At 38.4% G+C, this 13,021-nt stretch overlaps 1 protein-coding gene across 3 annotated transcripts in view; it reads left to right on the plus strand.

Moving 5' to 3' along the window:
* Positions 1 to 13,021, plus strand: part of mbp.S (myelin basic protein S homeolog) — a 92,983-nt gene that overhangs the window by 4,536 nt on the left and 75,426 nt on the right. For all 3 annotated transcript variants that reach the window (XM_018268637.2, XM_018268638.2, XM_018268639.2), the window contains exon 2: positions 5,864 to 5,939. In XM_018268637.2, the coding sequence (XP_018124126.1) occupies positions 5,889 to 5,939 (51 nt within the window). In that variant the 5' untranslated portion in view covers positions 5,864 to 5,888. The remainder of the gene's footprint in view (positions 1 to 5,863; positions 5,940 to 13,021) is intronic.

The raw sequence follows: 13,021 nt of genomic DNA on the forward strand, positions 1-13,021 counted from the left end.
TAATGTAAAAAAGGTGTGTGTGTGTGTGTGTAATTTTATATATAAATAAATATCACAGTTATCTCTGATCTAGGTTTAAAGAAAAATAACTAAATATTCAAAATCTTCTGTCTGACTTTATGTCCCAGCTTGCCTTGGGCTTGTAAGGGAAGCAATTCTCAGTAGTTTTCAAGCAATGTAAGCAGAAAGGCATGCTGCTTGATTTACTGAGACAAATATTGCATATTTAATGGCATTATGGTGTGTTTCCTTTTTACAGAATCCTGAAGCTCACTGTGGATTGCTAGTCAAAATGTATGATGACAGAAATTATAGTTTGTTATTTTGATAATAATGTTCTATTATATAGAGTCCTGGTGACTTTTGTGATAGAGAATTGAATCTGTTAGTAAAATCAAATTCTAAACTTTCTAAATAGGTAAAAGTTTTGTTGATATTAATAATACAGGGATTGCATGTCAACTTTTTTTTACGTTGTCATTTTTAAAAGAGTGTGACATAAAAAAGACTGAGGATATGAAGACTAAACAGTCATAGGATGTTGCCTGTTAAAGTGGATGATATATGGTTCTAAAGCACACATACTGCAAGTGCTCATTCATAATTAATAAGTCAAATTTCAGCTCTAAATGTATGCTTGGCATACCAAACCAGCTACATGTGATACAGTGTAGGTCATACTACATTGTGTGCCCTTTGCCTAAACAATGTAGTAGAGCTACGTGTTTGTTTGTGTAATTAAAAGAATGTCTTGATTATTTTAGAACTGGTACAGAATATTTAATTATATTAAGAAGGTTCCTTATCTTCATGTGACAAAGCTCATATTAAATTTTAATGTCTGCAATAGTTCACTAATGGGATCTTATTTAACTGGGGTATTTTTTTGTTGGGGGGATGAAAGTGGTGGTGGATAAAAATCTTTGTGTGAGGGAGGTAAAGATAAACATACTGTGATTCACACTGAGAAAAAACGTTTTCTTATCAGGGATAAGATTAGGGAGCGAAAAAAATATAAAATGCCATTGGAGCTAAAGGAATGGACAGTTTTGTTGTGTTTCTATTGGCAGGTACATTCTATAATCTGCTAATCTTAGTCCTGTTCATTGGTTATCTATATGGAATATAGACAAATTCCACACTTTTTGATGTTTGAAATGAAATGTCTGACCTTTGGTGCAAGCCTTGACGGATACTTATTATTAGTGATGTGCTTATTTTGGATGTCACATTGGTTCCTTTTATTTCTAATGACCTCTTCATTAATATGCTCTGCTTTAACACCCTGTCATGTTGAATGTGATCAATTTCCTGATTGGAAACCAGAGAGTGGATGGATAACAGTAATATAATGAAGTATGGCAGCTAAAGGAAGGATTCTGCAATTATTGAATTGCCTACTGGAAAAGGGGTAAAGTCAGACGCAGAGTCAGAGTACTCTACAACAGTATTATATAAAAAAGCAGAAGGTGGTTTGTATTTGTCATCTTTTTTATTTTTGAAAGCGTGCCCATTTGTTTACTAACATTTAGAGATAAATGGCAGCAAAACAATATTAATACTTTTACAAGAGTAAAATTTAAAACATTTTTTTACATGATACATCATAAAACAGAATGGCCAGCAAAGACCCCAGCAACCAGTGGCTTGATTCAGCCATAGATTACCCATACCTCTCAACTGTCCCGTTTTTAGAGGGACAGTCCGTCTCTTTTACCAGCTCAACCAGCAGTCCCTCATTTGTACTGGAAAGTCCTGTTTTTCTCTGCACTGAACAGCCAGAAAAAGAAACAAAGTTTCTAACTTAATTGGCTTTTGGCAGGGAGCCCAGAACAGCCACAGCAGAAGATAAGATACTTATGTAATTTATGTAACTTATGAGATAAGCAAATAAGTAATTGTAACAATATAAGATAACAAATCCCTTGGGAAAAGTTATTCACCTTCATTAGTAAAACTGTAATAACCGGAAAAAAAAAACCACAGAAATATGTTCAAACTTAAATAACCTGCCAAATTTTGTCAAATGAACATGGCAATTATGGAGTGTGGCCACAAAAATGGGTGTGGTCAAAAAATTTCGCCAAGCTGTGCGCGCCAATTTTTTTGTCCCTTTTTTTATTTCCAAAATGTTGGGAGGTATGGATTACCCCCTGGATAAATGATTTAATATTAATAAAATAACATCTTGTACATGTTTATACAGTGATCGTATTCCCCTAAACTGCTGCTTTTCTAAAGAGAATAACTCCATTCTAAACTTGGTTGTTAACTGAACATTTTTCACTTTGGACACATGTCTTATTGCAGATTGCTGACTAATACAGCACCCAAGATAGTCCATTATTTAAATACAGGTAGAATTATGTCCCTCTCTTAAATCCCTTGTTTGAGGTTTGATATGTGAAAGTGTGCTTTCTTTAATGTGTGTTAAGATCTGTGTGTTGCTTATATTGTCTATTAAGGTAATAGTAAAACCTTTTATTCTCTTATACCTTTGTACAATTGCAAATAAGATCTTCAGCTTTTTCAGTTTAAGCTATTGGTATTTACACATAAAACTAGCCACGCATTTCTGAGCTTCTGACAGACCTACTGTTTGTTAAAGCGCAATATTTTTTTTTTCAACATTCCACAGTGCCTCCATATATGCACCCACTAGGCAAGATTCATTAAAGTGGTGTCCATAGTAACAGTATTGATGCATTGATCAGTTAAAGCTGCCATTGAAACAATCTCTGTTTTGGTAGGGTATTAAGGTCAAGGACACACGTGGAGTTTTTATGTTGCTAATATGCGTTTTTCAGCCTGTAGTTTTCTTTTCCCAACATGCATTTCTGTTTTTTCTCATTCCCCACAATTCCACTCAGACAAATTTTAGTAAAGTTTTGCGAAAAAAAGCCAAGTGGAAAAAAATTATATGCAGAATGTAGTTGTGCTGTTTGTCAATATGCAACGTAATTACATCATCAGCATACAACGTCGTAAATACGTATATGCGAAATCCATCTCGTGAGAGTCTAGCCGCAATGTTGAAAATACGCAGCGTATTTCAGTAAAGTGTATCTCCATACCTGTGGATCTCATAAAATTAAATGATATGGTGTTTCCTTGGCATATTGACGTTTCTGCTAAAAAACGCAAATACTGGCATCTTGTGGCGAATGTTGGCTCGCAAGTGCCCCGTGGGCTATAGTGCGTATTCCATCATTTTCAATAGGGCTTCATTTTGTGCGTATTTACGCTCGGCTGTATGTTTTTAAAAACGCAACGTAAAAACGCTCAATAGTAAAAATCCATGTCCTACTGTGACTCCTTCAGTTACATTGAGTAAGAGACACAATATTCTGTCTGAAAGCAGTTCCATAGTGCAGTACTGGCTGTTTCTGGAAAAAAAATGGGTTATTTGGATAAAATGGAGTCTATGGGAGATGGCCTTTCTTTAATTCAGAGCTTTCTGGAAAACGGGTTTCCAAATAACGGATCCCATACCTGTACTCCTCTTCTTCATAAACTGCACTAGCCCAGCAAAATGTTGTTTGAGCATCACTACATCTGTCATTCTCCAAGGTGCACCCTGCATGAGTTTTAGGAGGGCGCATGCACATTTAAGGAATCTCTGGAAATGTTCTGTACAGCAGGTGCACTCCTCCAAGCATGGTGGGGTATGCCTGAAAGGCTGTTGATACTAATGTATTAGAATTGAATAGTGCCTGAGACTACCCTTCTTAAGTACTTAATAGGAAAGATGAGAGAGTGAAAAATCAAACGGTAAACTTAGAAAAATTGTCAAAAACAAAAAGCAATTTTAAAAAGTCACTATTTTTTGTTGTACAATTGAAAAAAACCCATTCAAATGAAAAAAATATTTTGAAGGTGAACTACCTCTTGCTGCAGGGCTGGTTATTAATTGGCCATGTGACATAATGTATACTCCAGTTGTCATGCTGTGCATTGCACGTCTTAATTACTACCTAGCCCCCAATGCATGGGGACTTGATAGCTATTTGGTTTTAAAGGACATTTGTTACAAACACATTCTGCATGGAGTAATTAGTTATACTGCAATGTACGTAATTGTGATGAGGACAAGGCAATATGCAATGCTTCTAATTAAATTGTTCACACTGAATGACTGATTAGTATAGTAGGCTGAACAAGCATTTAACTGGAGGCACATAAAATGCATCATCCAGGGCAGTCCTGTGCAACTTTTACAGGCTGATAGGCTGATTATTTGTCATGTCCGAGGACTGGATTATATTACGATTATGTCATACAAAAGCGTCTTCTGAGCCCTTGCACAGACTGGGGGCCATAAAAACCCATATGGAGGGTCACATCTGGTACACGGATGGAGAGCCTTGATATAGTGCGTTAATAAAGTGAATAGAACCATGCAGCATCCTTTGTGCATGTGTTCCTTGTTTATTGGCAGATCTGGTCAGCTTTTACAGCTGTCTAAATATTATCTGGCAAAAAATAATGATCTGGCATCCCTGATTTAAGGTAGCCATACAAGGACTGACCTTAATGGTATCCCATTGATTGACTCTGGGCCAAATGGACACTGCGTTTCAAACTATAAATCCTTTTTTAGGCTGGCAAATAATATAATTTGAAACACTGCTGGAGTTATACCATATAGGTAAAGGTATGGGACCCTTTATCCGGAAACCCTTTATCCAGAAAGCTCTGAATTACAGACTACCATAGGCTACATTATAATCGAATAATCCAAATGTTAAAAAATTTAATAATAAAAAAGTACCTTGTACTTGATCCAAATAAAGATATAATTAATCCTTATTGAAAGCAGTACCAGCATATTGAGTTTATTTAATGTTTAAATGGTTTTCTAGTAGACTTAAGGTATGAAGATCCAAATTACAGAAAGATCTGTTATCTGGAAAACCCAAGGTACCGAGCATTCTGGATAATGGGTCCCATACCTTGTACTACAAATAAGTCATTTTATGGTTCACCAAGAGAGTGTTTCATCATTTTAATTTAGATATTTAAGGTTTGTGCTGTGTACACACTTGCACCCCTTTCATGGAATGGTTCACATCTGAAGTAACTTTTCATATGTTATAACATGTCCAATTCCTGGCAAATTTGCTTTTGGTCTTCATAATTTTTTTTTTATAGTTTTTGAGTTATTTGTCTTGCTCTTCTTCTTCTTTCCAGTTTTCAAATGACCTGACCCCAGCAGCCAAAAACACTATTGTTCTGTGATGCTCCGATTTCCAGTTTCTAATTCAAACCACTGCCTGCTAGGTTAAATAAGACCCTAGCAACCAAATAGCTGCTGATATACAAAGCTGGAGTGCAGCAAAATAACTGAAGAACCATAAAAAATAAAAAAACGAAGGCCAGGTGCGAATTGTCTTAGAATATCACTAAATCATACTAAGGTGAATTACCACTTCTAGAATTCTAGGTATACACTGAATGCGTGTGCTGGTATTGCAGGAAGTGAAGAGATGCAGAGGTGCAAGCTCTCATTGCTAATAATATTTGATCCATAAGAATTGCAGGATTAACAGGTTAAACATTATCATGACTGGCCATAAATGTCCAAATGGTTGGGCAGTATGGCTGAAATATGTCAACTACCTGACCAAATCTGGGCATGTATTGCCAGGTTTAGCTTTTTTTTTTTGCTGTAGAAACATGTAACCGATTGATCTGTTTCAGCAGCCTGTTTATGTAAAGTGTCCAGGCTCTAAAGCAAACATAATGTAGTGTTACTTGTCACTGATATAAACTTCATATTTAAAGGGATAGAAAGCCCTAAGTGATTAGATTTTATTTTAGGAAGTACTTATTAATGAGCTATCTGTTTATACTTTCTGCTTAGATTTTGAAATACTGGTTCAAGCACCATGGGAAACACTGTTGGGAAAAAGGAGCACAGCAATGACAACCCCACAGAGGTAAGAAACTGCCCAGAAGCATATCTAATTCTTGAATATTTGCTCAGTGTTGGCTCAGTCCGTTTATAAAAAATGTGTTCCATGTCTGTTTTCGCACACTTTAATAGTGTTGAACTATTTTTAGCTTGCTTTTATTTCAGTTTCCAGAGGGTGCAAGTTTCTTCACATCTAGAAATGTTCCGTGCAACAACCACACTATTTTACTGAAAATAAATCTTATTTTGCTGTATAAAATACTAGGAAGAGAACTATTTTATGCTTGGGACTTAACAACTCATCTTATTAGATATATATTAAATACATATTTTATATAATGTGACAGTATGGCAAATAAAATATATAAAATCTCAGCTGCATGCCAGTATAGAACAATCGAGAACTTATTTTGTCTGGTCTTAACAGGCATGTGTGTGCGAAAGCCAAAAGGGCATTTCTAATTATATTTCTATGTAAAAAGCAAATGGATTATGTGTCTACACAGCTTCTAAAGGGAGGGAAGGTTTCAGCATTTTATTGCCCAAGCTCATTTTGCTGAAAAATTAAAGGGATATTTCTGTTTTCTTCCTGGCTGCCTGAAAGCCGAAAGGGCATTTCTAATTAATTTTCTATGTAAAAAGCAAATTGCTTATGTGTCTACACAGCTTCTAAAGGGAGGGGAGGTTTCAGCATTTTATTGCCCAAGCTCACTGGGGTGAAAAATTAAAGGGATATTTCTGTTTTCTTCCTGGCTGCCTGACATACGTAGGGAAAGTTCCTACTCCAGAGACATGCTGAAATAATTGCCTTACTTTTTGTCACCACTTTGAAATATTTTGCCAGCTCATTTACAATAATGCATGCTAAACAAAAGTAGGATATTATTACAGAATATCAAAAACTAAATAAAAGTATTGGTATCAGTATTTGATGCATGAGTACAGTCCAGTATAAATCAATAGATCCACATTAGAGAAGGAATCCACACTCTCAGGTGAAACAATAGGTAGTTCATTGGGTGGAGACTAACATTTTGATTAATCCACTAGCCTTTATCAAAGTGCAAAAAGTATGTATTTGTATTCAGTTCTAAATTTTTATAAAGATTCCCTTCGATTTTTGGACATATATTTTTGGTAAATATTTTTTTGATGGAGTTGAATATTCCATAGAGATGTACAATAGTAACTACATAACCTCTCAATATAGTTATCTTCATTTATGCTGCATGTCTGAAGGTAATGGAAGTTATACCTAAAGTACTTGTGCAACAGTTAAAGGGCCTTCTTTTTGGCATCGTTTAGTAAAGGATTTTACATAATGTATTAGCAGGGACAGCTGCATTGATTCCTGGGACTACATCTAAAAATAACATTTTAGTGTACTTACTTTTCTCTGAAATACTGCTTATCCTCACTGGGGTTTCTATTGCTCTGCAGTTTTTTAATAAGCCACTTAAATGAATGATGTTTCATTGCTTCTAGCTAGAAGTAATTGCATTTTTTACAAGGGGGTAACTGCATAGAACATTCACGCAGAACCTAAATGGCTGAATCAAATGCTAAATTGATGCATAGCTTTGGATAATTATTCTATTATTCATCACCACATTTAACAGTGGTGCAGAATTTAGAAAGTTGGAAAATTTCATGTTTACATTTAGTTAAAAGAACAAAATGCTTTGAAGTAAATAGAAAACCTAGATGTATTTCTATATGAGCCTGGATTTTAAATTCATGCAAATAGTGCTATTCTATTTATAATAAAATGTTCACATAAATAATTATTCAGTAAATATCTAAGTCAGATTACATGTTTGAATAAAACAATACATTTCTAACAGGATATGTATAAAAAGGAGAAGTATTAGCACAATTCTTCTTACTTAGCATTCTGAATAAATCCCCCTCTGCTATCTTACTCTAGTACTTGCTTGTGTTATATAATTCATCTTCAGGAAATTTTTGTGGTAGCAAAGTGAAATGTTTCCCAGCTACAAAACATCCTCACACTTGCTCTGCAACAGGGCTTTTGATCTTCTCAAGCTCATCTTGGTCCCAGCAGAATTTAGCCTGCAGCATATACTTTGTCTCTGCATCATCTTATCCACTAAAGTTTTCTCCTGTTTGCTCTGTTGCTGAAATGTGTTCAAGATCTGATAATAATGTTAGTTTTCTCTTTCTATCTGCAAGAAAGAAATCTTTACACAAATGCTATTTGAAACTATTTGAAATGCATTCTGCAACAGGTTTTTCTTCTTAATAAAACTGTTCTCATGGAATAGGACTGGAGTGAAAAGATGTTTAATGAAATAACCAGAATACAAGTTCCTCCTTTGCATCTCTAACCTGTTACCAGTCAGTAATCAATTGGTAATGTGGGGGGCGGGGGGGTATGTGGAACATACCGTATATACTCGTGTATAAGCCGACCCGTGTATAAGCCGAGGTACCTAATTTACCTAAGAAAACTGGAAAAATTTATTGACTCGTGTATAAGCCTAGGGGCTGATTGAAAATCAATCTGTACCTGCACCCACTGAATAACAATGAAAGGTAGGCCTGCCCACAGTTTAAAAAAAAAAAATTGTAAGCACACCAGTCACAGTAAAATAACTTCTAACTCAACCAGGGGCAGAGAGATGGAGAGATGCAGCAACTACATACGAGGCTCCTTCTGCGGCCCCAACAGTGTGCAGGACACATGTAAATGTTTACAGTCCGCAGCAAGAGCTTTGAAATTCCTCTGCTTATTTTGGTCACAAACTCTTCTAGGAGAATATGGCCTGGATGGGGGAAGGGGGTCCAATAATCCCATTATTATAAATAAGCCCCTGTTTAGCAGTTGGTGCTGCCATGCTGGTTCCTGTAGGGAGAAGATAATCCATATAGAATACAGGGCTAGCAGTGGGTGCTGGGAAATAACACAACACTTTATACAAAAGGGCCCTGGTCCTGCTACCTCCATGCCTGAATATGGTCAGGACTCTGTGACTGACTGTCACGATCGCCGCCCGGAGCAGGTCCAGGAGCTCCGGGCGGCGCGTCCTTCCCTGCCGGCGTCGCTCCCAAAATGGCGGCGCCCATGGCCGCCACGTGGGTAGCGGCGCCGGCGCCTCTACCCACGTGGCGGCCATGGGCGCCGCCATTTTGGAAGGACGCCGGCAGGGAAGGACGCGCCGCCCGGAGCTCCTGGACCTGCTCCGGGCGGCGCGTCCTTCCCTGCCGGCGTCGCTCCCAAAATGGCGGCGCCCATGTCCGCCACGTGGGTAGCGGCGCCGGCGCCTCTACCCACGTGGCGGCCATGGGCGCCGCCATTTTGGAAGGACGCCGGCAGGGAAGGACACGCCGCCCGGAGCTCCTGGACCTGCTCCGGGCGGCGATCGTGACAGTCAGTCACAGAGTCCTGATGCGCTATGGGAGAGGGAGGTGTGTTGGGGCCGCAGAAGGAGCCTCGTATCCGGTGAGGGATTGGCTACAGTATCCGGTGAGGGATTGGCTACAGTATGTGCGTATGACCCGCGTATAAGCCGAGGTCGAGTTTTTCAGCACATTTTGGGTGCTGAAAAACTCGGCTTATACGCGAGTATATACGGTAACTGATCAGTTAGTTTGCTTTTGAATCTGACCTGTGTACTAAAGGACCCCCTCATGGTCAGGGCACACAGGCAGATTTGAGGAGATTAATTTCCTCTTCTTCGGGGGAACTAATCTCCCCGCAGTGGTTCCCCTGCCTTCCCGCCGGCTAAAATGTCTCTTATTTTTTAAGAACCATTTCCCAACCCACCTTAGGCTCACAGAATCTTGCAACCCCTCCTCACCTTTTCCCCTTGAGTAGTGATGGATTCTGGGTCTTCAAGTCCCTCTGCTTACCAGAGAACCTGTGCACCATCCTCTATGAAAAGCAATGGTTCCCTCAAGTCAGGGACTAGCATTTTTACATCCGCTCTTTCTTCCAAGTGCACTGACAGTTGGCCTGTGGGTTCACACATTATTATTAACATGTATTTATATAGCGCCAACATATTGCGTAGCACTGTACACATATGCCATAGCTGGTAGGAATGATGTACAGGTCAACAAAAAGTTGACATTTACATAACCCTAAACTGCCCGTTCACTACCCGCATCCAACCCTAACCAGCACGATATTTTTATAAACCAGCGCCTGTCTCCCCCTGACATCACAGAAGGGGATAGGACACACACATTGGCAAGTCTATAAAAGCGATGGCACATGGTGAAGTTCACCATGAACTCTCACATGGCCCACTCTTTTCGGGCTGGCCTGCACATCACTAGTGGATAAGTCAAGACCTAGATAGGAGAGGGGCATGGACAAAAATTATCCAACTTTTAAATTAATATAGTACAGGTTTGGGACCTGTTATCTAAAATGCTCAGGACCTGGGGCTTTCCTGGTAATGGATCTTTCCATAATGGGGATCTTCATGCCTTAAATTAGAAGCAAAACCAAAAGTTAACTAAAACCCTACCCCATACCCTACAAAGACCCCCTCCCTCCTCCCTTCAGCCTAAGTGTTACCCCGGGCAAATGCCCCTAACTTTTTACTTACCCCTCAGTGCAGATTTAGGCATCAGAGTTCATGGGCGCCATCTTCAGCCGCTTTGGTAATCTTCGGTGAAGCTCTGCCGGTCTCATTCCAAAGATTACCGGAGAGAAGAAGACGGCACTCGTGAACTTCGCTGGACAGAATCTGCATGGAGGGGTAAGTAAAGACTGCCCGGGGTAACACAGGCTGGAGGGAGGGGAGTTTATATAGGGTAGGGTGGTAGGGATTTTTAAACTTTTGGGTTTGCTTCTCCTTTAAGTCTACTAGAAAATCATGTAAACATTAAATTAACCCAATAGGTTGGTTCTGCTTCCATAATAAGGATTAACTACAGGTATATCTTGGTTTGTATCATGTACAAGGCACCATTCTATTATTACAGAGAAAAAGGAAATCGTTTTTTAAATATTTAGATTATGTGGATGAAATGGCCTGTTATTCAGATCTTTCTGGATAACGGATTCCATACCTGTAGTAGAAGTATTGAATGCTTAAGACTTTAGGTTAGATATGGTTTTCTGTTATTTTTAACACCATACTACTAAAATAGAAAAAAACAGGATTGTGTTTGCCATAAATATGGATTTATATTACCTTTTTGGATAATAGATCCCATACCTCGGTTGTAAATTGAAATACACACTGTCCACTAGATTGTGTTGTTGCACAGAAAACAAAGGAGTATGGCATTTTTTTACACGCACACGAACACCCAATGATACTAGTCTTATTCCAAGAATATCTAAAAAAGTTAACGTACACCCTCTTATGTTACACAAATAGGATCTACAGTGATATCTAGGACAGAAATGTGCATGCTCCCTAAATATGTAACTTCATGCAGGGTTAATGTCCCCCCTAATACCCCAAAGGGGGGGGGGCAGTATCATTGTTTTAGTCTAATCCCTGTTGAACATAATTACATCAATATTCTTAAGAAACTATTAGATATAACTTTAAAAAAGCTTATAGTTCCCCTTAAAACATTCTGGAATATTGTCCTAACAAAAGTCTGACCATTAGATTATTTGCTTGTTACTTTAATGTTATAGGGCTCAGAGATACTGAAAAATTTGAGCACAGAGAGGCTAAAACATACTAGAAGAGCTTATTAGACCTCGAGCAAGAATATAACAGGTCTTTGTGTTGTCATACAGTCAGCTCTAATTGAGATAACCAGAGACCTTTATAGGTTTTATATGTGAAGAGTCACGATTTCAACTAGCAACACAATTGACAGCTTTTACATAATTATGTATTTTAACAAAGATCCTCCTTTATATGATAATGTCATCACTGCATAAATGACTGTTAGAGAAAGATTTTTTTATATAGGAAAATGGAAAACAAGATTATTTAGAATATTTGCAGGGAAACATCATTGTGCTCCTCCTGCAAATTATTTCTTTTATTTGTGCAAAATACAATGTTGCTACTTCCATGATTTGGTAAATAATAAAGGTTTGCAATATAATGAACTGTTGAGAGAGGCCCGATACTTAGACTAATGTTGTGTCAGTCTCTCTGCTGGCTTATATATACCCATGGAAAATAGCAGACCCACTGCCTTTCACTAACAGCATGTGTTTGCACTGACAGGCACATGATCAGCTTATTCACACATATGGCTGCCAACTTTTCTAAAAAAAAATTCTGCCGGTGGTGGTGGTGGGGGGGAACAAAAAGAGGCAGGCCATGACATGAAAGGGGGTGGAGTCACACACACTGATGTCAAAGGGTACACTAGCGATGGACAGAAACCTGAAAAAAAAAGTACTGAGTTAAGTACTGAGCGAATTGAATTGGGGGCGAGCCAAGGGCTTTTTCTTAAGTCTGGGTGGCAACCCTATCCACACGCAGTGGATTTTTGGCACAAAAAGTCATACTTTGTTGCTTCCTTGCTGAAATCTCTCTGTGCATGTGCAGATGGGCTGATCCAGGAAAGTCATGGCGCTATAAGTTCAGGGGCAGCATGACAAGGGATCCGAATTACTATCAGCCAGATTTCACTGACTTATGTTTAGAGATTGGCAAAATCAGTTGTAGCTGTGATTAGGTGAGAAGGAATACGTTAAAGGAACAGTAACACCAAAAAATTAAAGTCTTTTAAATTAATGAAAATGCAATGTACTTTTGTGCTGCACCGTGACAACTGACGTGCTTGCTTTGCAAACTCTGTAATAGTTTATGTAAGCAAGCTGCTGTGTAGTCATGGGGCCACCATTTAAAGCTGAAAAAGGAGAAAAGGCACAGGATACACCGCAGATAACAGAAAGGCTCTGTAGTATACAGTGGTATTCTTCAGAACATATCTGTTATCAATTGGGTATCCTGTGCATGAATGGCTGCCTCCATGGCTAAAGCTTTTTTTTTTTTTATATACAAACTACAGTTGTATGCTAAAGCAAATACACCAGTTTTACCAGTGCAGGGCAACAGTACATTGTATTGTCATTACTTTAAAACACATTCAATTTTTGGTGTTTCTGTTCCTTTAAGGCAGGGGAAAGCTAAGCTGTGGGTAAAGAAGGAT

Source organism: Xenopus laevis, chromosome 6S, assembly GCF_017654675.1.
Source record: "Xenopus laevis strain J_2021 chromosome 6S, Xenopus_laevis_v10.1, whole genome shotgun sequence".
Taxonomy (NCBI): Eukaryota; Metazoa; Chordata; class Amphibia; order Anura; family Pipidae; genus Xenopus; species Xenopus laevis.